Source organism: Gorilla gorilla, chromosome 10 (genome assembly GCF_029281585.2).
Source record: "Gorilla gorilla gorilla isolate KB3781 chromosome 10, NHGRI_mGorGor1-v2.1_pri, whole genome shotgun sequence".
In the NCBI taxonomy this organism is placed as follows: Eukaryota; Metazoa; Chordata; class Mammalia; order Primates; family Hominidae; genus Gorilla; species Gorilla gorilla.
Window position 1 is genome coordinate 18,455,371 of NC_073234.2, and position 27,048 is coordinate 18,482,418.

Below are 27,048 nucleotides of genomic sequence, written 5' to 3' on the forward strand. Positions count from 1 at the left end.
AAACTCTGTCCCTACTAAAAATACAAAAAGTAGCCAGGCATGGTGGCAGGCGCCTGTTATCCCAGCTACTCAGGAGACTGAGGCAGGAGAATCGCTTGAACCCAGGAGACGGATGTTGCAGTGACCCAGGATCATGCCACTGCACTCTAGCCTAGGCAACAGACTCCGTCTCCAAAAAAAAGAAAATAAGTGCAGCCGACCACGGTGGTTCACGCCTGTAATCCCAGCACTTCGAGAGCACTTTGAGAGGCTAAGGCAGGCGGATCCCTTAAGCTCAGGTGTTTGAGACCAGCCTGACCAACATGGTGAAACCCCGTCTCCAGTAAAGATACAAAAATTGGGCTGGGCACGGTGGCTCACGCCTGTAATCCCAGCACTTTAGGAGGCTGAGGAGGGCAGACCACAAGGTCAGGAGACCGAGACCATCATGGCTAACACAGTGAAACCCCGTCTCTACTAAAAATACAAAAAAAAAAATTAGCCGGGCGTGGTGGTGGGCATCTGTAGTCCCAGCTCCTCGGGAGGCTGAGGCAGGAGAATGGCATGAACCCAGGAGGCAGAGCTTGCAGTAAGCCGAGATCGCGCCACTGCACTCCAGCCTAGGCGACAGAGCGAGACTCCGTCTCAAAAAAAAAAAAAAAAATGAGCTGAGCATGGTGGCATATGCCTGTAATCCCAGCTACTCTAGAGGCCGAGGCAGGAGAATTGCTTGAGCCTGGAAGGTGGAGGTTGCAGTGAGCCAAGATTGTGCCACTGCACTCTAGCCTGGGTGACAAAGACTCTGTCTCAAAAAAAAAAAAAAAAAAATAGTAAGTGCAATGGAGAAAATAATTCACAGAAAGAGCTAGAGTGTCGAGGTAGAGGTAGCAATTTTAAATGGAGTTGTTAGGGAAATCCTCACTGAGAAGGTAACATTTGGTGAAAAAAAAAAAAAGTGGCAAGCAAGGGAACCATCCAGATAGGGGGCTTGTAGGTGGCGGGAGATACGTGGGATGAATTGGGACACTTTGAGTTGCATGTTTGAGAAATAATATGAAGGCAGAGAGCGGATAGGAGCTGCGGAACAGATGGACGAAATGGACGGGCAAGATGCCGCAAACGCAGGCAGGGGCAGGGGCAGACTGAGGGTGAAGTGAGTAGCACCGCAGATCGGGTGTGAAGCCGCACTGGCTGGAAGGTGCCACTTTTAGCAGAGGAGCGGGGGCTGCTCGTGGGACTCCAGAGCCCATCTTGTCTTTCATGCCCACAGATGGAGATGGGTGTCGTGAGCTGGTGGTGGGCTACACAGACCGTGTGGTGCGAGCTTTCCGCTGGGAGGAGCTAGGTGAGGGTCCTGAACATCTGACAGGGCAGCTGGTGTCCCTCAAGAAATGGATGCTGGAGGGTCAGGTAAGAAGCTGACTCTGGGGAACAAGGCCCCAGGGAGCTGGGAGGAAGGTCTCCTGGAGGAGGCAGTGGGAGAGCAGTCATGGGACGGGGCCAGGGTGGGGAGAAGTGAAAAGTCACCTTGTCAAGAGAGATCCAAAGACCATTTCAAATCAGGGGCTTAGGGGAAATTGCTAGTAACAGGCAAAGAGAAGGGCATGTTGGGCTAAGAATGAGGAGTGTGAAGGTAGGTGTGGAGTGGGCCGCATCAGGACCTAGACCCCAGCTGGGACATGCACAGGGAAAAGCATGTGGTCTGTGTGGAGAGGACGGTGCCAGGCAGGAGCCCTGGAAACTCGAAATCCTTCCTCCTGCTGCTACCCTTGAAGCCCAGAGGGCTGTTCCCAGGACTGCTGCCCCACCCCCGCCCCCGCCACCCCCACACCCACCGCCCCCTGCCGTTCTCTGCAGGGACCTGCTTCCTTCTCTCTCCGTCTCCCTTTAATCCCGTTCCCTGGTGCAGGTGGACAGCCTCTCAGTGACTCTGGGGCCACTGGGTCTTCCTGAACTGATGGTGTCTCAGCCAGGCTGTGCTTATGCAATTCTACTGTGTACCTGGAAAAAGGACACTGGGTCCCCTCCTGCCTCTGAAGGGCCCATGGATGGCAGTAGGTAAGGGGGTACAGGCCAGTGGATGGTGTGGGGGTACATGGAAGCAGGATGGGCTCCCAGATGCCACATGGTAGTAAAATGGGTCTGCAGTTGGCAGAGCTGCCTCATCTAGGTCCCAGCCCAAGCACCTTTGCCCCACTGGGGAAGATTACTTTAAGACCAAGGGAATCCTGGGCTCTAACTTTGTAGCACCTGAAAGAGGTCCTGAGATTCCAACCTGGCAGCCCCATCCCTGTCTTTTCTGTTTGCCACATGGGCCAGATAGGGTCAGTGGTAGGTTTCTAAGCTGATTCAAATCCCAGAAGCTCTTGCAGGGATAGGGGTTACAGAGGGCTGGAGAACTCAGCTCACTTGGTCTCCCGCTTGATCCTTCCACCCTGCTGTGCACAGGGAGACCCCAGCTGCCCGAGACGTGGTGCTGCACCAGACATCTGGCCGTATCCACAACAAGAATGTCTCCACTCACCTAATTGGCAACATCAAACAAGGTGAAAGTGTGGTGAGTGTGAGGGAGGGAGACGAGGGGTAGCCGTCAGTTCTGGAGGAGTGGAGATCCATAGCTTTCCCCTCATTTCGAGCCCTGTCCTTCCCCTGCTGCTGCAGAACACCCCTCTCCCCGTAGGCTCTGACTTTGCCCTGCCCTTTACATTTTCTTCTTCTGGTCCTCACAGGCCACGGCACTGAGAGTAGTGGCTCTGGCCTCTTTGCCCTGTGCACCCTGGATGGTGAGCAATGCTAGGATGGGGTGTGGGGGCTGTATGCCTGTAGGGTCTGCTCGGGGCCTATCCCACCCACGCTCAGCCTGCCTCTCCCCCGGCAGGGACACTGAAGCTCATGGAAGAAATGGAAGAAGCAGACAAGCTGCTGTGGTCAGTGCAGGTGGATCACCAGCTTTTTGCCCTGGAGAAATTGGATGTCACCGTGAGTGGAAAACCTGGCAGAGCAGAGCACTCCTGCGTTTTCCACATGGAGAGATGAGATTTGGAATAATCAGGCTATTCTCACATCCCAGGGAACTCCCAACCTTTATCTTTAGTCTCTGTCTCTTTTTTTTTTTTCCTTTTTTTTTTTTTTTTTGAGACAGGGTCTCCTCCTACCACCTAGGCTGGAGTGCAGTGGCATGATCTTGGTTCGCTGCAACCTTTTCTGCTAGACTGAAGCCATTCTGTCACCTCAGCCTCCTGAGAAGCTGGGACTACAGGCGTGTGCCACCACACTGGGCTAACTTTCCTAAACTTTTTGTAAAGATGAGATCTCACTATATATGGTTTCAAACTCCTGGCCTCAAGCAGTCCTCTCGTCTTAGCCTCCCAAAGTGTTGGAATTACAGGCATGAGCCACTGTGCCTGGCCTTAAGTCTCTTTAGATAGGTCTAAATCCATCTGAAGCGAGTTTGTTTCCTCTTACTCTACCATATTTAATGCTATACTGTGCTGTTAGAAGTCTGTCATTTCCATAACTTCAGCAGAAGTAGTAGCCCCAAAGAAAAGTTACTGTAAGAGCCTGGAAGTGTGTTATTCATCCCAACTCCAGAGGCATATTTTGTAGGTTTTTCTTGTCCATATATGAATCTCTATTTAATATCACTGTGGCCCCTGAATCAGCAGGTAGGGGCTATACTTTATATTGCCATCAGGCATGCTTGTTGGTTTAGGAGAAGAGGCAGACCTGGGTTTGAAACCTGATTCTGCTGCCTCCTAGCTGAGTGGCCTTGGGTGAGTGACTCTATTTCTATGAGCTGAGGTTTCCTCAGTATAGAATTGCCTACTTCCTAGGGTGGCTGTGAGCATTATGTGAGGTGGCTCATTTGACAGTTCCGTTTACTGCCGAACCCATGGGTGAAATTCCTCCCCAGCTCGCTGTTTGTCATCCAGAATCCAGTCCACAGCTCCTTTATGTTCCTTGTCTCTGTCCTTTTTCAGGGCAACGGGCATGAGGAGGTAGTTGCATGCGCCTGGGATGGACAGACATATATCATTGATCACAACCGCACCGTCGTCCGCTTCCAAGTGGATGAAAATATCCGTGCCTTCTGTGCAGGTGACCCCCGCCCCCATGGCCCCTTTCTAACCACACTTAAGTTAGATAGGCGTGTCAGGCATGCCAGGGAAGTGTTTGCCCCTCACTTCCCTTTCTGACGTATCCCCTGATGTAAGTCTTCATTCACCAGTGAGTTCTTCAGCTCTTTTGTTTGGGGGTGAGGGGTGGTCACTACATTGCCATCTTGACAATTTTAAATAAGAAGAAATAAAAGACAGTAACATCTCCACCCCGAATATTTTAAAGAATGGAATGAGTTTCTGTCATCTGTCTGGGATGTGTGAAGACATCAGGAAGTTCTTTTCCACCTCAGCATGCCAGGTCTCTGTGAAGAAAGTTCTCCTAGAGCATTTTCATTAGTTCCAAATCAGGGGCCTTGGGAGGCAGCACTCACTCTCTGGGTGACTGGGGGATGCATTTGGAAGGAGGGATTGGCACCTAAGAGAAGCTTTACTTTCTGATCGTGTTTTGCTAGTCTCGCCCTTGGGCGTGCAAGGCTGTCCCTCATCACTCCAGGGATATCACTAAGATGGGAAAAGCAACAAATAGCACCTTTTTGGATGCTATTCTGCCCGGGTTTTGTTACTATGGTTTTTCTACATCTGAAGTGAGCCAGGTCTTTTCCCATCTTACTTGTTTTACTGAGTTCCCAACAGAGAAGAAATAGAGAGCCTTTAATTTTTTTCCTGACATCAGTGGGAGGATGGAAAGTGCTGACTCGGAGGTCTGTGTCTTGCTCTCTGCCCCCCACCGTCGGCACTGAAACTTCCTGACCTTTGTCTCCCTGCCAACATCTTCCAGGCCTGTACGCCTGCAAAGAGGGCCGCAACAGCCCCTGCCTCGTATATGTCACTTTCAACCAGAAGATCTATGTGTACTGGGAGGTGCAGCTGGAGCGGATGGAGTCTACCAATCTGGTGAAACTGCTGGAGACCAAGCCAGAGTACCACAGCCTGCTGCAGGAGCTGGGCGTGGGTGAGTCCCAGAAAAGCCAGTGGCCCGGGTGCCCAGGAGACCCACAGCCTCTTACCCACCCCTTCTTGGCTCTCAGATCCTGACGACCTCCCTGTGACTCGTGCCCTGCTTCACCAAACGCTCTACCATCCAGACCAGCCACCACAGTGTGCTCCCTCAAGCCTCCAGGATCCCACCTAGCTGTACTTGCCTCATAGCTGGTGAAGGATTCTTCTGAACCCCCACCCTACCCCCTAAAGGTATCTGTGGTATTGGCAGGATAGGGAATATGCATTACAGAAATGCAGGATTTGACTCTGGGCCTGAAAGATGGCAGCAGCCCTAGGGTGACCGTGAACTATAGACCTCGCAGTCTTTTCGGTGAAAGAAGAGACAAGTTGACCCTCTGCCCATTTCCTTATGGACCTCACCCATCACGCCAGCAGGGTCATAGGACCCTGGCCTTGTTCCAAATCATCTGGGACATGACCCACTCCCCACTGTCACTGTGTTGAAAACAGAGACTTGTTTGTGTGGCCCCAACACCCATAAGGAAACCAGGCTTTAGGCCCAGGGGAGCAGTGGAGGTAAGGGCTCCACCCCATCTTAAGCTCTGTCTTCCGTGGCACAATTCCAAGTTCTTGACGTTAGTAATTGTTAAAGGAACGGCAAACTGTTTTGTTTTGAGGGATCTTTCTACAGTCTGGTCTTACCCATGTTGGTAGCAACCCTGAGATGATTTTCTTCCATTTACCAAAGCAGCCGGGTCAGTGCTTTCTCACGTTGCCGTATTCTTCAGGTATTAGTCAGCTTCAGAAGCCCTGCTCCCATTTTTCCACCCACCCATTCCCCCATAAAACAGCTTATTGTCTCCAAGACAATAGACATTTAAAATGTGATGCAGGTTTATGATCCAGACCACAATCAGAATTATATCTTGGGTCATTTATGTGCCGTCTGTTCTTGATTCTCTATGCTGTAAATCGGTGTTTTTCAAACTGTGGTTGCAGTCCTTTGGTGGATTATGGCCAGCATTTTTAAATAGGGAGAATAGAATAAAGTAAAATAGAAAATAGCAGAGTACATTGCTCTCAGTGTAGGTAGGTATCGTTTTGTTAGTCATATGTGCATGTGTGTACTGAGTGCCGTGTAAAATATATTCCTGCTGTGGTAAGCTGTGGTCAGAGGAGTCTGAAAGCCATTGCTTTCAAATTCCTCTCAATTATACTGACCCTAGTCAGATGGGTCAGCCTGGGCAAGGGCCCACATTTACATTTCCTTTCTGTAAGGGACAATGGGCAGTTATCATTCAGCTCTTGATAGGCAGGGAGGAAGACCAGAGAAGAACATCGACATAGAGAAACAAGAGTTTATTCCAATGGAGAAGCAGCTGAGCCGAGGGCTTGCCATTGGGCCTGGGGTCTGCAGTTACAGAAGCAGCAGGAGGCAGACAAGGAAAGGCACAGCACAAGACCCAGGAAAGCGGACCTTGTGGAGCAAGGCAGTGAAGGTGAGGAAAGCTTTTAGGATTTTGAGACCAGGTGCTATGGCACACGTGATAAGTGAGCCCTCTCCTTTCCTTCTGAGGGCAGGGGAGGCAGCTGAGAAAGGGCAGGCCAAGTGTCACAGGCAGCTCCTTGCATCCCGGTTCTTCTCTAACCCAGTCAACCCCAGGCTCAAGACTGTTTCAGCCCAACGGTCCCAGTTCCCTTGTTCAGGTTAGCTGTACCACTGTCTTTCTCTGCTCCTTTTTTGTTTGTTTTTGGAGACAGGGTCTCACTCCTTCACCCAGGCTGGAGTCCAATGGCACGAACTTGGCTCACTACAACCCCCATCTCCCAGGTTCAAGCAACTCTTGTGCCTCAGCCTTCCAAGTAGCTGGGATTACAGGTATTCACCACCATACCTGGCTAATTTTTGTATTTTTTAGTAGAGATGGGGTTTTGCCATATTACCCAGGCTGATCTCAAACTCCTGACCTCAAGTGATCCGCCCACCTCAGCCTCCCAAAGTGCTGGGATTACAGGCATGAGTCATTGCGCCCGGCCTCTTTCTTTACTCCTAATCCGTGATTTGAGAGACTCAAACCAGCCAGAAAGACTCTCAGGGGTCTGGCGTCTTAAGGTTCGGGTTCTTCTCTTCACAGTGAATTCAAAAAAGCCTCTGTCTCCTGACAGACCCCAAACTTTAAAAAAAAAAAAAAAGCCTCTGTCTTTTTGCTTTGGCAAAGGCTGGCAGGGGGTTAGAAAGCCACTGATTCCAGGACAACGCAAGCTTAAGCTCAAGAGACCAGAGATGGGGATAGGAAGAAGGCCTAATGAGGTGGATAGTTCTAGAAATCAGAAAGAATGCTGAGTAGGTGAAGTCTGAGTGGTGACAACTTCACTGTCCTGTCTGCCTCACAGGAGCAGTTCTCTACAAGGCTCTTCCACACACACACACACAAGGCTCAGGGGCTCGGTGGGTACAAAAAGCCAGTGGAAACGGATAAATACCTATAGCATTAATAGCAGAAGTATGTCCAAGGTTTTGCACAGGGTAATCACACAATAACTGGCTTCAGACGTTTGCAGCCACAGGAAAAAACAGCTCTCAGCCTTATGAGATGGACATTCCTATACTAACTCCCGCTCTTTGTTGTATTGAATTTTGGCTGTTTCTTTCCCCACTCAACTGTGAGCAGATGTGCACAGACTCCGAGAGGCAGACACCAGGAGGTCCAGGGACATAGGTTGGTGAGGCATGGCGGTCTAGTTGTGGGAGACAATGAGCCCCAGAAGGTGTGGTGAGAGACATGGTGGTATGGGAAGTTGAGTTGTGTTTGGGGTGGTATTGGGTGATGGACAAGGACAGCAGTCAGCAGAGCCTTCGACCCAGCCCAAGCAGGCACCCCATTGTGCTTAGGTTCCTGTCTGTGGTCCTGATTTGGCTTTGCTTTTCTTGGGAGGAAGACGAATCAGAATCCTGGCATCGTGGGCCCTCTAGTGAAAACTCGTCCTGGGGAGTAGGACAGCTGCTGAGAAGCAGAGAGGAATGCGGCCAGCTGGGGAAAATGGGACAGCAGGGGTCGGGGAGGTGATTGGAAGGGCAGACACCGTAGTCCCCAGCTACCTGGCTTCAAGAGCCCCCGTTCCCCACACGCCTCTTCTTCTAAGGCAAGGTCTTTCCCTCTGGGGACTGACTGAGACAGCAGTCACTGGCCAGGCTCTTGGTACAAAGGCAGGAAGGGTAACTCTGAGAACGGGGCTTTCAGCCGCAGCACTCCGTGCTCCAGGTCGATGCAGCACTGTGGGGTGTAGAGCAGTCATGCCAGGTCACCTCAGCCCGCCACCTGCCTCCCGGCCGCTCCTTTATTTCCCCCTCCCACTTCCCACAGCTTCCACCTGCCTTTTGCTCTTCCCCCATCCCCATTTCCCTAGACTCCTGTTGAAGGGGGTGACCCAGTTCTCTTGATTTTTCACTTGGTGGTAAGTAAGGAACCTCTAAGGAAGCAAAGGGACAGTTGCCCATCTCTAAGTCACTCTCATCAGAACCTGGTCCAGGTTCCACACCTGTGCCTTCTACTACTTTTTCCCAGTGCTTTGGATCAGGCCCTGAGTGGGTGCCTTACCTTGAGAGAAAGCAGAGTCTGCAGGCCCAGGCAGAATTCAGGACTCTCAGCATCTATAGGAACAATTTGAAAACAGAAGAGGCTAAGGGTTCCCAGTGGCCACTGCTGCCCTCCTCTTAGCCGTTGCTCCTTCTCTGCCCACCCCATCCCCAGATCCGAGGACACTGGCACAGAGATGGGGGATAGTCAGAACATCTCTGGGAACTCCTCGTGCTGCAGGGACTGAAAGTCTTGGCCTTTGCCCCACCCCGAAGAGAAAGGTGAGGTGAGCACCAGGGCTGTTGCAGAAGGGGGGACTTACCCACCACCTGTGCCGAGCACACCACAGTCTCCTGCCCCAGCTGTAGCTCCAACTGCTCCACCTGGGTTGGGGGCCCAGGGGCCAGGTCCCCAGCTGAGGCTTTTAGGACCCTTTTCTCTAACCTGTGGTTGGGAAGCAAGGGTTATGGCTACCACAGACCCTAGAGGGTTCCACCCCATTAATCAGCAGGTGTCCCTCTCTACTATGGGTTCACCTCCAACCCCTGACCTCACGTGGGGTCTAAATCCTTGCCTTCTCTGCCAGAGTCTTCTAGCCACTCTTTTGTTAAATAACAGCTTTATTGAGATAAAATATGCAACTGTCGTCACTATCTAATTTGAGAATATTTTCATCACCCCAAAAAGAAACCCTGTCCCCCACTTGCTTGTTTGGGCCACATTCTTACCCCAGGCGGCTGAGACATCCAGCAGAGATCCGATTGTATTGGGTGCCTGTGTCAACGGCCACTCTAAGCAGCTGGTCCTGGCACTAAGAAAGAGGAATCGTGGTGAATCAGTGAGTCCCTAGGAGAATGGGTTGGAATTGGATCCTTCAGTTTCCCAGCCCATTGATGATTCCCTCCTAGAAATGAGTGGAGAAAATGAACTGTCTTTAAAACTGGCTTTTATCGGGGCCAGGCGCGGTGGCTCACGCCTGTAATCCCAGCACTTTGGAAGGCCGAGGCGGGTGGATCACCTGAGGTCGGGAGTTCAAGACCAGCCTGACCAGGGTTTAGTAGAAACCCTGTCTCTACTAAAAATACAAAATTAGCTGGGTGTGGTGGCGCATGCCTGTAATCCCAGCTGCTCGGGAGGCTGAGGCAGGAGAATCGCTTGAACCCGGGAGGCGGAGGTTGTGGTGAGCCAAGATCGTGCCATTACACTCCAGCCTGGGCAACAAGAGCAAAACTCTGTCTCAAAACAAACAAAAAAACTGGTTTTTATGAGACTCATACAGTAGGGGCAGAACTCCCAGATAAATAAGTCAAAAAAAGGAAGTGGACCAGGTGCGGTGGCTCATGCTTGTAGTTCTAGCACTTTGGAGGCAAGAGGATCACTTGAAGCCAGGAGTTCAAGACCAGCCTAGGCAACATAGCAAGACTCTGTCTCTACAAAAAATAAAATGGAAAAAAAAAAAAAAAGTGGTTATATGTGATGGGTTCATAAGTTTGGGGAAGATCTGCCAGAAATGGAGAAACGGTGATCTGTTTGTTTAGAGGAATCCTTGGGAGTTTGATGCCCTCCTGGTTCGAAAACTCCAGGTTAGGAATAGAGGAAGGATGAGAAGACTGGAATCCCTGTTAGGAAACTCATATATGGGTAACCAAGAAGTTCGCTATTGGAAACAAAGGAAGACAACTTCACCTACTTTGGGACATAGACAGACATTTTGATATACACTTGGATATACACACACGTCGTTTTCTCATTCCAAACATTCATTGAGTATCTACTATAAGATATGTTACCGGAAGGTACATCAATGAATGCTATTCTTTAGGAGTCTAAAGGAAGTATAATATAACTCTACTATATGGCAGAAAGTTTTATGGTCTATAAAAGGATGTGAATGCCCTGGCCCTGTGGCTCACACCTATCTATAATCCAAGCACTTTGGGAGGCCAAGGTGGAAGGATCGCTTGAGGCCAGGAGTTCAGGACCAGCCTGACCAACGTGGTAGTATAAAAATACAAAAAAAGAATTAGCCAGCTGTGGTGGCGCACACTTGTAATTTTAGCTACTCAGAAGACTGAGGTGGGAGGATTGCTTGAGTCCAGGAGGTTGAGGCTGCAGTGAGCTCTGATCGTGCCACTACACTCCAGCCTGGGTGACAGAGTAAGAATCTGTCTCTAAAAAATAAACAAAAGGACCGGAAAAGTCGAGGGGTGCGGTGGCTCACGCCTGTAATCCCAGCACTTTGGAGGCCGAGGTGGATGGATCACCTGAGGTCAGGAGTTTGAGACCAGCCTGACCAACCTGGAGAAACCCCATCTCTACTGAAAATACAAAATTAGCCAGGCGTGGTGGCATTTGCCTGTAATCCCAGCTACTCGGGAGGCTGAGGCAGAAGAATTGCTTGAATCTAGGAGGCAGAGGTTGCGGTGAGCCAAGATCACACCATTGCACTCCAGCCTGGGCAACAAGAGCGAAACTCCGTCTCAAAAAAAAAAAAAAGTGCTCGGCGCAGTGGCTCACGCCTGTAATCCCAGCACCAGGAATTTGAGACCAGCCTGGCCAACCTGGTGAAACCCTGTCTCTACTAAAAATACAAAATTAGCCAAGTGTGGTAGTGTGGGCCTATAGTCCCAGCTACTTAGGAGGCTGAGGCAGGAGAATCGCTTGAACCCAGGAGGCAGAGGCTGCAGTGACGACACCAGATCATGCCACTGCACTCCAGCCTGGGTGACAGAGCGAGACTCTGTCTCAAAAAAAGAAATTTTTTTTAAAAAAAGGACGTGAGTAACCTGCCTTAGAGGTTGGGAGGGAGGAAAGGCTGTTTCCTACTGGGGAAATCAGAAAAGGTTTCAAGGAGGAGGTAACATCTGAGCTGGGCTTTTGCTTGCAGAATGCGGACCCAGAATGATTGGAGAGCAAGAAGAGCAATCCACATAGAAGAAGCACAGAGCAAAGACAGTGGCCGAGGACCAGTGGGAATTTATTGCGAACGTTCAATAGTGACTGAGTGGTTAAGTGGTTCCAGAGATTACAGGGCCAATGCCTTAGAACACATGAGTTTTTTCCAGAATTACGTTATCCATGCACACACACCATTTGTCTGTGTAGAGCACACTGAGGAGTACTTACTTAATTTAAGTATTGTATTTTGACCAAGGAATTGGGGCAGAGTAATGGTGGTGACAGATGGAGTTGCACCGAGGAGACATGGGTTGGGGCAGGGAGGAAGGAGGTAGAGGATCCTGGTTAGGTCCAGGCTAGGGAGAGAGGTGCCCTTTCTCCCTCCCTCCCTCTCCCATCAGGGCAGAGCAGAAAGGAGAGCAGGTGAAGTGAGTGCAGGCAGGGTTGTTAATGAAAGTGTGTCCCTGGGAGGCCTCTCACCTTGCAGTTGACCAGAAGAGCTGGAATCTCTGTCTTGCTGGTCTTCCTCCTGCTCTCCTGGCCATGAATCAGGGCCTGCATCCGGGGAGGCTCCCCCTGAAGCCAGTTCGGGTTTCCCTCCACGAGGCGTCTTTGGATCACACTGCGCGGCTGCTGGCTCCATCACAAAACAATGAAGGTAGGCAGTTCCAAACCCAGGCATCCAGGCTGCTCAGTTACCCCACTTAGGTACCCCAGGATGCTCCCCCAACCCTCCCAAGACCTGAGCCTTACCCTAGGAGTTTACCCTAGGGTCCCAGATAATGAGAGCAGAGTAAGCCCCAGTATCAAATCATGCCGTTTTCCTTGGACACCCATAGATTGCTCAGCAGTGAAGAAATGGGAAGAGGAGAATGGTCCATTCTCCGTTAAACTGACTTAGTAGCCGAAGGAACATTTCAGGAATTAGTATGCTTGGGGGAAGTTTTGTCTCAAACTTACATTTTTTTTTAACTAGGAGGGTTTTTTTTTTCTTCCCCTCTGACCTCATCCTTCAATGGGCTTCAGATCCCAGAGTTGGTGGTATGATGAAAAACAGTAAGAAACTCAAGAACTAGGCCAGGCGTGGTGGCTCACATCTGTAATCCCAGCACTTTGGGAGGCTGAGGTGGGTGGATCACTTGAGGTCAGGAGTTCGAGACCAGCCTGGCCAACATGGTGAAACCCTATTTCTACTAAAAATACAAAAATTAGCTAGATGTATTGGCATGTGCCTGTAGTCCCAGCTACTCGGGAGGCTGAAGTGTGATGGTCACCTGAACCTAGAAGGCAGAGGTTGCAGTGAGCCAAGATCACACCACTGCACTCCAGTCTGGTTGACAGAGCAAGACTCTGTCTCAAAAAAACAAAACCAAACAAACAAAAAAAACTCTTAAGAACTAGGATGCTGGGAGTCATCTTTGACCTGTCCCTCATCTACAACCACTCCCATTCCATCCAGTCACTTCCCAAATTCTGTAAGTTTTGCCTCCTGTGTAGAATCAATCTGTCCCTCCTTTCCTTCTCTCTCTTCTTTCTTTTCTTTTTCTTTTCTTTCAAGATGGGATCTTGCTATGCTGCCCAGACTGGACTCTTAATTCCTTGGCTCAAGGCATTCTCTAGCCTCAGCCTCCTGAGCAGCTGGGACCAAAAGCATATGCCACAGCACCTGGCCTCCATCCTTCCTTTCTGTTACTGCCTGTGTTCCAGACTCCCCACAGCTCTCTCGGATCCTTGGAACACCTTCTTAAGTTCATAACCTGTCTCCAGACCTGTTACCTTTCAAATACATCTGCTTGGAGCTTCAGCCTGGAAGCTAAAAACCTTGCTCCTCCAAAATGTGGTCCTCAGATCAGCAACTTTAACATCATTTCGAAGCCTCTTAAAAATGCACTCTCATACCTACCGAATCAGATGTTTCATTGTGACAAGATCCCCAGGTGATTCATGTGCAGGTTAAAGTTTGAGAAGCACCAAAGTAAAACATGAAACTAACCATGTATTCTCTTATTTAAAATGCATCAAAGACCCCCCACCCTACCCCGCATTGCTTGCATGATAGAGCTCAAGCTTTTGAAGGTGATCCACAGTCCACATGACCGGGCCATGCCTCCTTCCCTGCCACTCTGTTTATGGGCCCCAGAAGCACCGCTCATACCAGGCTGTTTTTTGCCTCCATGTCTTCACTCCTCTCTCCTCTCTCCTCTCTTCCTGAAACTCCTCTTCCTCACTCTTCTCAAGGCTAGACTGGATGACTGGCTTAACACACTTTATTTGAGAGAGAGGTTGTATCTTTGTTTGAGATTCTGTGTACATCCTATAATGCAGGATGTACCCTCTCCAGGATACCCTCTCTGAGTTCTTCATGCTCCTCTCTCCATACACGCCAGGCTGGGGTCCCTTGTCTTAGCTCCCTTTGCCATGCTTCTCACAAATGTTATGTATGGATTTTACTCCCCCATTAGCCTGGAGAGCGCTTGAGTCTACCTCACTCATTTTTATATCCCAGGGCAGGGCTCAGCATCTAGTAGGCACTCAATAAATGCTTGCTGCAGACTGACTCTTCCCCCAGGCTCTATGCATCTCTCCACCTGCCCTCTCTCCTTGGGAGCCTGGGATTGTTTTTCTACCCTTAGATGAATGAGGCCCTTGGGGTTGCTCCTGGCAGCAAGGTTGCTAGCAGGAGACCCAGTGCTGGGAAAAGTTCAGCGAGCTCTGGGACTGGCTGGAGAGACTGGCTCTGCACTTCCCATCTTCCACCTTCCCACGATGAACACAGGCTTCAGGCAGGCCCCTCCCACTGTTGTGCAGTTTGCTCCTCAGCCATCCCAGGGAGGGAGACGATGGGGTCTTCCCTGCCTGTTGTGCCTTTGCTCCCAAAGCCATAGGAGGTAACTGCTAGAGATCAATTGGGGATATCCTAGGCAGAGGGGAGAGGTGAAAAGCCCGGGACTTTCTCATCAGAAGGCGGGACCTGCCACTCCGGGATGGCAATGTCAGTAGAGCACCTTCTCCTGGGGCCAAACACATGTAGGATGGTCCCCAGTAGGTTCTAGCCATTGAGAGCCGAAGAACCCGCTTCCCTGCTCCATCCCTGTGTTTCAGCTATGCTTGTTGCCACTGCAAGTAGGAATAAGCCCCTGGCAGTTCCCTGAATTAAGTCTCAGTGCAGTCCCTTTTCTCGTTGGGAGCTAGGGAATTGCCAGACCTCTGGGCTGTGGTCCTGGTGGGGGCAACCCAGGCCGAGAGGAGTCTGGAAAGGTGGAGCTAAGTAGGGAAAGGCGAGGTGCTGCACTGGCCTTCAGGTTCCCGGGGAGAAGCAGTTGGTGGAGCACAGGCCTGCAGACATGCTTCCAACCTGTCAGTACAGGCCTGGTTGAGTACCTCTTCTCAGACTAGGAGAGGGGACAGGGAACCGAGTGCTCCCAAGCCTTTCTATAAAGGATTTCCTCTCTTCCACGGGTCAGAGGCCAGGAATATTTCTCAGACTAAATGGAGTAATAGCTGGGGGAATAATAATAATAGCATTTAGATAGTGCCTGCTATTAGGCACTGTTCTAAGTGCTTTAAATATATTAGCTCTAACAACTCTCCCAACAATCCTATGATTGATTTGATTCTCATTTAACAGATGAAGAAGCTGAGGCACAGAGACGTAAGGTCAATTGCACAAGTTAGTAAATGGCAGAGCCAGGATCTGATCCCAAGCGAAGTGGCTGCGCAGCCCCGCTTGTCAGCACTGCCTCTCAGAGGGGAATGCCTGAATCTGCAGTTGTCCCCCGCCCACTCACATCCTCACTGTTACTCCCCTGCCCCATTCCTCTGAGGCCAAAGCTGCTGCAGACATGGGATGGGAGGAGAGGAGCCTGGAAGGTCCATTCCACTCAGGAGTGGGGGGAGCAGCACTCGAGGCGGCCAGGGGCCCCCGGCAAGAGCCACACAAAACCCTGATGCCCTGGGAAGGATGGAGACCCCCGATGTTTTGATTCTGAGGAGAAAGGACAAGTGGATAGACAGACCTGGTGGGGGGAACCTGTGGTTCGGGGGAAGCAGGAAGTCACAACCCTGAACTGGCCAGTCTTCCAGGCCCTCCTGGTTGTAAGTGACCACTCTAGAGGGTTCCTTTGTTCCTGTAAGCCCCCACTTCTAAACAGCCTAGCTCCTCACCACCCTCAAGTTTGGGGCCATTACAGGAAAAAGGGAAGCCGTGCAATGAGAATAGGAACCCTCAGAGCCACCAAACCATGGGAACATCCCCGGTGAAGAGCCTTGAGTTGGCAGGATGACCTCTCCCCATCTCAGCAAGGGAGCGGGACCTGAAAGCTGAGGGTCTGCACTTTCTGGTCCTGCCTCCTGCTCAGGATCTGGGAAGTGGAAGGAAAAGGCCAGGGGACGCTTGCGGGGGAGGGGTGATGCCTCACCAAGTCCTTGGAGGTGCCGAGCCTCTTGAGGCTGTCCAGCGGGAGCAGGTCGGCCGAGTCCTTGTGCAGGAACTGGGTGGCCTGTTTGAGCCGGCGCTGCTGGCTCAGGTGGGCTTGGTCTTGAAGCTGTGCCTCCTGCCCTCTCGTCCTGGCTTCTGCCTCATCTCTCCTGGCTTCCTGCTTGGTGCTCATGGCCCCTGCTGGAGGAGTGGGCCAGGGGCTGCTCGGTGGGGGCGTCACCGAGTCCTCTCTGCTTCTTCCTGCCTGTCTCCGTCCCGTGCTGCAGCTCTCTTTCCAATAGGAGGGTCTCCACAGGAGGGAAAGAGGAAAAATAAATAACATGCAGGAGCAGCCGCGTCAGTCTCCAATTTCCCGAGATTGCTGTAGAGGGAGTGAGACTCCGGCTGGAAAAACCCAGTCCTAGAAGAGAGGGAGGGTTGGCAGGGCCCACAGCTGGCTGACTTGGCTGCGTCCCCAATGCTGGGGTCCTGGTCAGAGCGGGCGGTGGATGGGGCGTGTGTGTGTGTGTGTGTGTGTGTGTGTGTGTGTGTGTGTGTGTGTGTGAGAGAGAGAGAGAGAGAGAAGGATAGTGAGAGACAGTGCTGTAAACTGTCAGGGTGCCCGTGCCAGGTGGTTTGCGAGGAAGCGCTTGTCACTGTATGGGGGCAGCAGCCTTAGTGCACCTCCCAGCGTGTGTGGCCCCCGCCCTCCTCTGCATCCCTCCCAGGCTTCCCAGGACTGCCCAGCTGTTTTCTCCTGGCATTCTCTGCAGCCCAGGGCTGGCATGCAGGCCAGTAACTGGGTTCAGATCAAAGAGGGGCAGCATGAGAGCATCCTTCCCTCCTCTCATCCCCCTAGCCTTACCTTGTTAGGTCTCTTGCCTCCCGCCTAGCAGATGTCAGAGTCTTTAACTAATTGACTCTGGATTCTGGGTTCCAGGGAATGAAAGGAACAACTCTGAATCTTCCCACGAGTAGAAATTGTCCCTGGCATCTCAGTCTCCTTTATATGACTCTCCTCAAGTCCTGGCTCTTTAAAAAATGTTGCATTTCAAATATACAGAAGTTATAAAGAATAAGATAACCAGTACTCTTCACTCATCACCAGTTTAAAAAATAAGCTGTTGAAGCTCCCTGTGCACTTCCACTTCCGCCTGCTGAAATTGGTGTTTATCAGGCCCAGACTTCTTTATATTCTTTATGCAAATACTTACATATGCATTCTAAGCAATATGTCATTGGTTTTGTCCTACTCACTGTATTTATTCTTCTGCAATCTGCTCTTTTTTGCTGAATAGTTTTTGTTAGTGAGATTCATCCATACGGTATGCCTGGCTCTAGTTAATTGACTTCACCTGCTGTGTAACATAGTATTCCACTAGATGCATGCATGACATTGAGGAAATGTAGGTTATTTTTCATTTTTAGGCCTAACAAACAATGCTGCTATGAATATTTTTGCACACATCTCCTGGGGCACCTATGTAGGCATTTCTCTAGAGTATACACCTACACCTAGGAGTGGAATTGCTGGGGCATCCCATATACAGCTTTGCCTTTTTGGCATATTGCCAGAGTGTTTTTACCAGTGCACACTCAGACAGCTGCACACAGGGGCTCCTGAGGTTCCACATCCTCTCCAGCACTTGGTATCAGACTTTTTCTAGCCCTGGCTTATCAGCAGATTTTTCTCTCCAGCCTTTCCTCTTCACCATCAGGGAAACGCATTGGCCAACCACCTGTTTACCTGTGTTGGACGCTCACAGGGTGGTTACCCCACCTGAGCCCTGCTCCCTAAGGGTGCAGTCTGACTCAGACAGCTCCAAGGCACATGTACTTTCAGACAAACCAGATGTCTACTGAGCTTCTAGGAACCAAGCCTCTTTGAGACACTTTCACAACCACTGCAATTATATGAAGAAATACTGTATTCTAATCCCCATTTAGAGGGAAAGAAAGTGTTATGGGTTGAATTGTTTCCTTCACCCCCCAAATGTACCCCTAACCCCTAGTACCTCAGAAGGCGACCTCATTTGGAGATAGCGCCTTTACAGATATGGTGAAGTTAAGATGAGGTCATTAGGATGAGCCTACTCCCATATGACTGCGCTCTTATTAAAAGGAGGAAGTGGGACGCAGAGAGAAACGCACATGGGGAGAACGCCACATGAAGGCTGAGGTCGGGACAATGCATCTGCAAGCCAAGGAACACCTAAGAGGACCACCAGAAGCCAGGGGAGAGGCGTGGAACAGACCCTGCCTTACAGCTCTCAGAAGGAACCAACCCTGCCGACACCTTCCTGTTGTACTTTCAGCTTCCAGAACTGTAAGATGACAAATTTCTATTGTTTTAGCCACTCAAGCTTGTGATACATACTTTGTTATGGCATCCCCAGGAAACTAGTACATTAAGTCTTAGGACCCAGCACGGTGGTTCACGTCTGTAATCCCAGCACTTTGGGAGGCTGAGGCGGGTGGATCACCTGAGATCAGGAGTTCGAGACCAGCCTGGCCAACATAGTGAAACGCTGTCTCTACTAAAAATGCAAAAAATTAGCTGGGCATGGCTGGGCGCGGTGGCTCACGCCTGTAATCCCAGCACTTTGGGAGGCCGAGGCAGGCGGATCACGAGGTCAGGAGACCGAGACCATCCTGGCTAACACAGTGAAACCCTGTCTCTACTAAAAATACAAAAAAATTAGCCGGGCGCGGTGGCAGGCGCCTGTAGTCCCAGCTACTCAGGAGGCTGAGGCAGGAGAATGGCGTGAACCCAGGAGGTGGAGCTTGCAGTGAGCCGAGATCACGCCACTGCACTCCAGCCTAGGCGACAGAGAGAGACTCCGTCTCAAAAAAAAAATTAGCTGGGCATGGTGGCACACGCCTGTAATCCCAACTACTTGGGAGGCTGAGGCAGGAGAATCGCTTGAAGCCAGGAGGAGGTGGTTGCAGTGAGACAAGATTGTGCCATTGCACTCAAGCCTGGGCAACAAGAGTGAAACTCCGTCTCAAAAAAAAAACACCAAAAAACAAAAACAAAACAAAATTAAAAATTAGCCAGGGGTGGTGGCATGTACCTATATTCTCAACTACTCAGGAGGCTGAGGTGGGAGGATCACTTGAGTCCAGAAATTCGAGGCTGCAGTGAGCTATGATGGCACCACTGAACTCCAACCTGGGTGACAGAGCGAGACACTGTCTTTTTTTTTTTTTTTTTTTTTTTGAGACGGAGTCTCACTCTGTCGCCCAGGCTGGAGTGCAGTGGCGCGATCTCGGCTCACTGCAAGCTCCGCCTCCCGGGTTCACGCCATTCTCCTGCCTCAGCCTCCCGCGTAGCTGGGACTACAGGCGCCCGCCACCACGCCCGGCTAATTTTTTGTATTTTTTAGTAGAGACGGGGTTTCACTGTGTTAGCCAGGATGGTCTCGATCTCCTGACCTCGTGATCCGCTCGCCTCGGCCTCCCAAAGTGCTGGGATTACAGGCGTGAGCCACCGCGCCCGGCGACACTGTCTTTAAAGGAAAAAAATTCTTAGAAAATATGCCCAAGATTCAGTTATGATATAGCAGAGCAGGCGGTCCAGTCCTTGTGTTCTCTCTCTCAAGTTCTGTTCAATTTACGCTGTGCCTAAAGGAGAATATTGATAGAGATGATAAACACGGAAAGAAAACCAAACTGCAGTAGGATGCCATTTCTCAAGATTTGCCCCACCCAGAGCCCAGCTTCATTTAGACTTAGCTTTAGTGGAACTTTCCAGCTCCCTCCCATGTCTTGACATCCATTACCACCATATGTTTGCTTGGGATAGAGGTCAAAGAGGATCCTCTGGCATGTTTTGCTGGGTTCCTGTAGTCATTTCAACAGGATTAACTATAATCTATAATTGATAGATTATTGAGTGACACACAGCGTGATGCTGGGCAGGCCCCAAGCTGAAAAGCATCTCCTCCAACTTACTTTATTCTTAGCAATTCATTCCTTTGGTTTCAAAATTCTTCAGCATCTTCAAGAGTCCTTTACTAATGCATCCTTTGGGGGAGTTGTGCTAAATTATCAACTCACAAGGATGAGATGGCTCTAGGGAGCCAGCCTGCCAACATGGATGGGCTGTCCCAGGCTCTCAAGTGAGCTCAGGTCTGTACACTGCACCCCAGGGAAGAGTAAACGTGCCTGGGGCATAGAATGTAGACTTTGGAGTTTGGAGTTTGGAGTGGGTTTGGGGACATCAGCTTCTCTTTTCCAGTTAGTCTGATAAGTCCTTTGTTGCCTGGCCCTGGAAACCACTTGTGCTCCGAAAATGCCATTCTCTGGAATGTAGCTATGGAGTAGGAAGAGAGTTGGCCCCTGTGTTCTGTAACCCAAGCAAGTACTGTCTCACTGCCATCTTGGGGCAGACTCCGCAGTAAGGAGAATCTCTCTTGCCTTTTTGTGTTTCTTGGTTTCTTCCTTTGTAAATACAAGGCATAGTCTCTGCCCTTCCCCCAGATTGCCAGAAGAGTGGGATATATTGTTCTAGCAATATAAAGCTCTGAGGCCTTTCTGCAGGACTGTAGACACCCCTTTGCTGTGATAGTGAAGAATGTGGGGAGTGTTGTGAGGCTAGGCGAGCGACCCAGCCTTGCCCATGACAGCTCAGTCTCCTCCCCTCATAACTTTTTTACCTAACAGAGAATTAAAAAAAAAAAACAATTTAGCTGGGCACAGTGGCTCATGCCTGTAATCCCAGCACTTTGGGAGGCTGAAGCAGGTGGATCACTTGAGGTCAGGAGTTCGAGACCAGCCTAACCAATGTAGTGAAACGCTGTCTCTACTAAAAATACAAAAATTAGGCAGGCATAGTGGCACATGCCTGTAATCCCAGCTACTCAGATGCTGAAGTGGGGGAATCGCTTGAACCTGAAAGGCAGAGGTTACAGTGAGCCGAGATCATGCCACTGCACTCCAGCCTGGGTGACAGGGTGAAACTCCGGCTCAAAAAAAACCCAAGTAATCAACAAGGAATAACTCCATTGGTCTCTAATAATGAGACAGAGGGGGAAGAAACTTCGTCCAACTATTCAGGAAGATTAAGCAATTCTGAACCGTTAGGAGTAGAAGAATGAGCGTATTCTCGTCCAAGACACTTGGAAAATGTCTCTTATTCTCCGAAGTGAATGGATCTAAATTCAGAAATGCTGAGAGAAAAAATGAAAGTGAGAAGTATGGCTCCTTCACTGCATTGGTTCTTCTATGAATGAAGTTTTTTTCATTCAGAAAAAAGTAGTTATTGAGCACCTACTATGTACTGGACGCTGAGCTAGGCCCTGGGTGTACAGTGGAGAGCCAGATGAGGTCCCTGCCCTCATGGAGTTCACATTCTAATGGAGAAGGTAGATAATGAACAACTAAATTTATAACCTCAGGTGGTGGTAAGTGCTGAAGAAAATACACCATGGAATAGTATGGAGCCATAAAAAATAACAAAATCATGTCCTCTGCAGCAACATGGATGCAGTTGGAGGATATTATCCTAAGCAAATTAATACAGAAACAGGAAACCAAATATTGCATGTTTTCACTTGTAAGCGGGAGCTAAACAATGAGTACAAATGGACACAAAGATGGGAGCGATAGACACTGGGGACTCCAAAAGCGAGGAAGGAGAGAGGAGCTAGGGCTGGAGAACTTCCTGTTGGGTACTGTATTCACTCTCTGAGCGACAGGATCAATAGAAGCCCAGACCTGAGCACCATGCACTGTGCCCTTCTAACAAACCTGCACATGTGCCCCCTGAATCTAACCAAAAAAAAAAAAAAAGGCAAGATCTACCAGGTTCATGAGTAGGAAGGTTCAATATCATAAAGATGGCCGGGCGCGGTGGCTCACGCCTATAATTCCAGCACTTTGGGAGGCCGAGGTGGGTGGATCACCTGAAGCCAGCAGTTCAAGACCAGCCTGGCCAACATGGTGAAACCCCGTCTCTACTAAAAATACAAAAAAAAATTAGCTGGCTGTGGTGGCTCATGCCTGTAGTCCCAGCTACTCGGGAGATTGAGGCATGACAAACACTTGAAACCGGGAGGTGGATCAAGTTGAAGTGAGCTGAGATCACGTCACTGCACTCCAGCCTGGGAGACAGAGCGAGACTCTGTCTCAAAAAAAAAAAAAAAGGATTTAATTTCTTCCCCAATTTGTCCATAAACTCAATATAATTCTAAATATCATGCCTGTAATCCCAGCACTTTGGGAGGCCGAGGCAGGCGGATCACGAGGTCAGGAGATTGAGACCATCCTGGCTAACACGGTGAAACCCCATCTCTACTAAAAATACAAAAAATTAGCCGGGCATGGTGGCAGGCGCCTGTAGTCCCAGCTACTCGGGAGGCTGAGGCAGGAGAATGACGTGAACCCGGGAGGCGGAGCTTTCAGTGAGCTGAGATCACGCCACTGCCCTCCAGCCTGGGTGACAGAGCAAGACTCCGTCTCAAAATAAATAAATAAAATTCTAAATAAAATCCAAATATAATTTTTTTTTTGTAGAAAAAAGAAAAAAAAGCAGAGTAAGAAGAGAAAGTGGTGGAGTTGAGCTGGGCAGAGTGGCTCTTTTAGAAGTGATGACATTTAAAATAGGTCACTATGGAGAGGGCCATGCAGACACCTGGAGGAGTGCCACAGACACAGGGAAGAGTGCAGGTAAGACAGGGTAATCTGGGATTGTCCTTCTTATGTCCCCAAACCCGCCTGGGGCAAGGGGGTGGACTGGCCTTTCTCCATCCCCTCTGTCAGGCCCGTCTCCTCCTATGGCCAGTCACTCACATCTGCAAGACAACAGACTGGCTGCAGTACAGAACATCGTCTTTTGCTATGGAGAGAATAGGGTTAACTTGTCTATACCACGAGCAAGCCCTTGTCCTGGATCCCGCTGCTCAATCACCCTGGCACAGTGCCCATCCCACTGAATCTGTTAGGCTGCCAGAGCCTGGGTTCCCTCTGCAGAACGGAGATCACGGAGTACCACTGAGTGCATTCTCAGACTCGCCAGAGGGCTCTGGTTTTTTTGTATTTCTAGCAATGATGAAGGGGCAGAGAAGGGCTTAAAAAGGAAGGTTCCCTTGGCCTTCCAGCTTGATAAGCCCTCAGGCACAAAGGCCTCCTAAAACACTTTCTGTCTTTAGATAAAACCAGACCACACCTTGCATTTACCACTGGGTGTCAGACAGTTATTGGTGATCCTAAACTCATGCTGTCTGATACAGTAACTACTAGACATATATGGTTATTGAGCCCTTGAGATGTGGCCAATCTGAACTGAGATATGCTGCAAGTATAAACCACACACTGGATTTTGAAAACAATACAAAAACCTGTGTGAAACATCTCATGAATTATTTTCTAATTGATTGCATTACTTTATATTGATTTTTTTTTTTTTCTTTGAGACAGAGTCTCACCGTGTCACCCAGGCTGGAGTGCAGTGGCATGATCTAGGCTCACTGCAACCTCCGCCTCCTGGGTTCAAGCGATTCTCCTGCCTCAGCCTCCTGAGTAGCTGGGACTACAGGCGCCCGCCACCACGCCTGGCTAATTTTTGTATTTTTAGTAGTGATGTGGTTTCACCTTGTTGGCCAGGATGGTCTTGATCTCCTGATCTCGTGATCCACCCCCTTCAGCCTCCCAAAGTGCTGGGATTACAGGCGTGAACCACTGTGCCTGGCCCCATATTGATAATATTTTTGATCTATTGGGTTAAATAAAATACATAAAAACAATAATATAATAATAATAACAATGTAATAATAAAAATTAATTTCACTTGTTTCTTTTTTTTTTTTTTTTTTTGAGATGGAGTCTTGCTCTGTCGCCCAGGCTGGAGTGCGGTGGCACGATCTCGGCTCACTGCAACGTCTGCCTCCTGGGTTCAAGGGATTCTCCTGCCTCAGCCTCCCAAGTAGCTGGGACTACAGGCATGTGCCACCACGCCCAGCTATTTTTTTGTATTTTTAGTAGAGACAGAGTTTCACCATATTAGCCAGGATGGTCTTGATCTCCTGACCTCGTAATCCGCCCGCCTCGGCCTCCCAAAGTGCTGGGATTACAGGCATGAGCCACCACGCCCAGCCTTGTTTCCTTTTTTTTTTTAAAAAAGTAAGAAATGTTTTAGGCCGGGTGTGGTGGCTCAAGCCTGTAATCCCAGCACTTTGGAAGGCAAGAGGATCACCTGAGGCCAGGAGTTTAAGACCAGTGTGGGCAACATAGTGAGATCTCGTCGCTACAAAAAAAAATTCAGCCAGGCATAGTGACATGCGCCTGTAGTTCCAGCTACTCGGGAGGCTGAGGCAGGAGGATTGCTTGAGCGCAGGAGGTAGAGGCTACAGCGAGCCAAGATCATGCCATTGCACTCCAGCCTGGGTTACAGAGTGAGACCCTGTCTCAAAACAAACAAACAAAAAATTTTAATTATAGATGTTGCTCCATTATGTTTCTGTTGGAGAGCCCTGACCTAAATAGATTCTACAGCTCCTTTCCTCTTTCCTGATAGAATCTCAATTCTCTCAGAAAGTTCTTTTTTAATCTAAGTCCTGGTGGCTATATTCAAAGTTCATGCCCTCTTATCCAAGCCTAGCAGAGATAGAGATGAACTGTATCCCACCTTCTTTGTCATAGCCATTCATGCCTTCAGAGATCTTTCCATCTTTTCAACATTCTTTCCTCAAGGCTGAATAGTGCCAATTCTTGTCTCTGCTGGTGGGGATGGAGAGGAGAGCTCCTCTGGCCCAGTGAAATCACCCAGTCCAGTGCCCTGCCACATAAGGAAATTCCCGGAATATTCTTTATAGAATGGGTTATTCAGAGCTAGACAAACAGCTCTCTTGAACCCGTGGAGGGTTAAGGGCAGCCAGTTTCTATTTCCGGCTTTCTCCTCTGGGCCTGTCAGATCTGCTGAAGACAGGAATGAAGTTGTTTTCCAGAATTCTCCTGTCCAGCAAGGGCCGCAGGCAGCCCGTGCTGCCAGGAGAGCACACCTCCCTACTGCCATCCCAAAGAGGTGGATCTTCCAAAGGCTACCAGGCAAGGACAACATTTTATATTTCTGACACTAGGATTATTTTCCTGTTTCATGGATGGCAAAACCAAGGCACGAAGAGGTCAAGTGCTTTGGCTCTGTTGATGAAAGCAGCCTGAGCATGGCATGGTGAACTCAGAGGGGCCTGATCAAGAGTTCCAACTCATGGCCGAGCATGGTGGCTCATGCCTGTAATCTCAGCACTTAAGGAGGCCGAGGTGGGTGGATCACCTGAGGTCAGGAGTTCGAGACCAACCTGGCCAACATAGGGAAACCCAGTCTCTACTAAAAATACAAAAATTAGGTGGGCATGGTGGCGTGCGCCCATAGTCCCAGCTACTCAGGAAGCTGAGGCAGAAGAATCACTTGAACCCGGGAGGTGGAGGTTGCAGTGAGCTGAGATCGTGCCACTGCACTCCAGCCTGGGTGAGAGAGCGAGACTCCATCTCAAAAAAAAAAAAAAAAGTTCCAACTCTGTCCCTGTACTAGCTGGGTGACCTGGGGTGAAGTGCTTAATCTTTTGGCGTTTGTTTCTTCATCTGTAAAAATGAAATAACACATAATCTGTAGAGTTGGTGCGAAGTTTGAATGAGACAGAATAGCAAAAAGTAGTAAATTGGGCCAGGCATGGTGGCTCACGCCTGTAATCCCAGGACTTTGGGAGGTCAAAGAGGGAGGACCTCTTGAGCCCAGGAGTTCAGCCTGGGCAAGCATGGCGAAACCCCATCTCTACTAAAAATACAAAAAAAAATAGCCAGGCATGGTGGCACACGCCTGTGGTCCCAGCTACTCAGGAGGCTGAAGTGGGAGGATTGCTTGAGCCTGGGAGGTAGAGGTTGCAATGAGCTGAGATCACACAGCTACACTCCAGCCTGGGTGAGAGTGAGACCCTGTCTCAAAAAAAATAAAATAAGACTGGGCATGGTGGCTGATGCCTGTAATCGCAGCACTTTGGGAGGCTGAGGTGGGCGGATCACATGAGGTCAGGAGTTCGACACCAGCCTGTCCAATGTGACGAAACCCCGTCTCTACTAAAAATACAAAAATTAGCTGAGCATGGTGGTGTGCGCTTGTAATCCCAGCTACTTGGGAAGCTGAGACAGGAGAATCACCGGAACCAAGGAGGCAGAGGTTGCAGTGAGCCAATATGACACCACTGCACTCCAGCCTGGACAGCAGAGCAAGACCCTGTCTCAAAATAATAATTATAATAAATTAAATAATAGTAAATTGTATGCCTCAGTTTAGTATCTCCAAGATGGAAATCATATAGGACCTACCTTCAGCACTCCTATCCCTCCCTCTTTGTTTATCTTTTTTATTTCCCGCTTCCATTCCCCTGTATTTTTTCCCTCCTCCTTGCCTAAGCTGTGGGCCTGCACTTGGCACTCTTGGACACAACCTCCCCTTCCTAGTGATACTAAGACTAAAGAAGTCACTGACTATTGTTTGGGAACCATGTCATGATACCTAGTGTCAGTGTTCAATAAACACCCAGTAAACATAAGGGTGCTCTAAGGGAAGCCACACACCGAAATTCCTGTCTTGGAATTTGGACAACGGCAAGATGCAGCAACATTCTTTACAGGCGTGGAGGCATTCGTGAGGCTCTGCCCTGGGACTGGCAGGGAATGAACTGGCTTGGGACTAATGTAAGTGGAGCAGCTATGGGAAGAGCCACAGGAACCGCTACCTGTAATGGCAGGTGGGCAGCAGCCACTATTTACATGTGTAATGAAAAGAGCAAATGTGTGCAGCTCGGTGGCAGCACAGCTAAGGACAGGGCTCAGTGATGGAAAAGAGGCATGAAGACAAGGGGCTCCCAGCAAGTGAGGCAGCGATGAGTTGGAATGAAGGCTGGAGGGTCGCAGGGAAGCTGGAAAGTGAGTTGGGGGCTGTCTGCAGCGGGGATCTTGGCTCGAGTTTGTCATCTCAAGGAGCAGCTATGGGGCTTTTTGAGGCATGGTAATTAGATGAGACAACCCTGGCAGGGCATGACTGGCAACGTGGGTGGCCCTGTATGGTCCCCCAGGGGTTCCCAGTCCCCACAGCTTCCCGACTCCCTGGCCCCAG

General features: G+C 49.8%; 2 protein-coding genes across 14 annotated transcripts in view; one reads left to right on the forward strand and one right to left on the reverse strand.

The window, feature by feature from the left end:
* The window catches only part of ITFG2 (integrin alpha FG-GAP repeat containing 2), a 23,159-nt gene extending 4,898 nt beyond the window's left edge, over positions 1-18,261 (forward strand). Inside the window, exons 5-15 of one of the 13 annotated variants that reach the window (XR_010129467.1) lie at positions 1,250-1,389; positions 1,889-2,037; positions 2,428-2,536; positions 2,709-2,762; positions 2,839-2,958; positions 3,960-4,077; positions 4,879-5,052; positions 5,129-5,291; positions 6,355-8,901; positions 11,508-12,176; positions 18,058-18,261. Coding sequence is in view for 4 of the 13 variants with exons in the window: in XM_063694566.1 (XP_063550636.1) it covers positions 1,250-1,389; positions 1,889-2,037; positions 2,428-2,536; positions 2,709-2,762; positions 2,839-2,958; positions 3,960-4,077; positions 4,879-5,052; positions 5,129-5,232 (968 nt within the window). In the remaining 9 variants the exon portion in view is untranslated. Of the gene's footprint in view, positions 1-1,249; positions 1,390-1,888; positions 2,038-2,427; positions 2,537-2,708; positions 2,763-2,838; positions 2,959-3,959; positions 4,078-4,878; positions 5,053-5,128; positions 6,105-6,354; positions 12,177-18,057 lie in introns of those variants that run through there. The other 12 variants (XR_010129470.1, XR_010129469.1, XR_008670272.2 and 9 more) reach the window with 12 other exon arrangements.
* On the reverse strand, positions 7,141-16,332 carry NRIP2 (nuclear receptor interacting protein 2). The gene is made up of 6 exons (XM_004052507.5): positions 15,937-16,332; positions 11,999-12,151; positions 9,349-9,431; positions 8,943-9,064; positions 8,642-8,694; positions 7,141-8,317 (listed from the first exon to the last, which is right to left on the reverse strand). The coding sequence occupies exons 1-6, from the start codon at positions 16,276-16,278 to the stop codon at positions 8,225-8,227; spliced, it is 846 nt and encodes a 281-aa protein (XP_004052555.4). The 5' UTR covers positions 16,279-16,332; the 3' UTR covers positions 7,141-8,224.
* Positions 18,262-27,048: the final 8,787 nt, after the last annotated feature.

What these genes read in the sequence shown, in the direction of transcription:
- NRIP2 (XM_004052507.5), bottom strand. Translation starts at nt 16,278, where the DNA reads ATGTTATTTATTTTTCCTCTTTCCCTCCTGTGGAGACCCTCCTATTGG. An exon ending in CTCTTCTGGTCAACTGCAAG is followed by an intron (nt 9,432 to 11,998) that starts GTGAGAGGCCTC and finishes CCTCTTTCTTAG; the next exon opens with TGCCAGGACCAGCTGCTTAG. An exon ending in GGATGTCTCAGCCGCCTGGG is followed by an intron (nt 9,065 to 9,348) that starts GTAAGAATGTGG and finishes TCCCAACCACAG; the next exon opens with GTTAGAGAAAAGGGTCCTAA.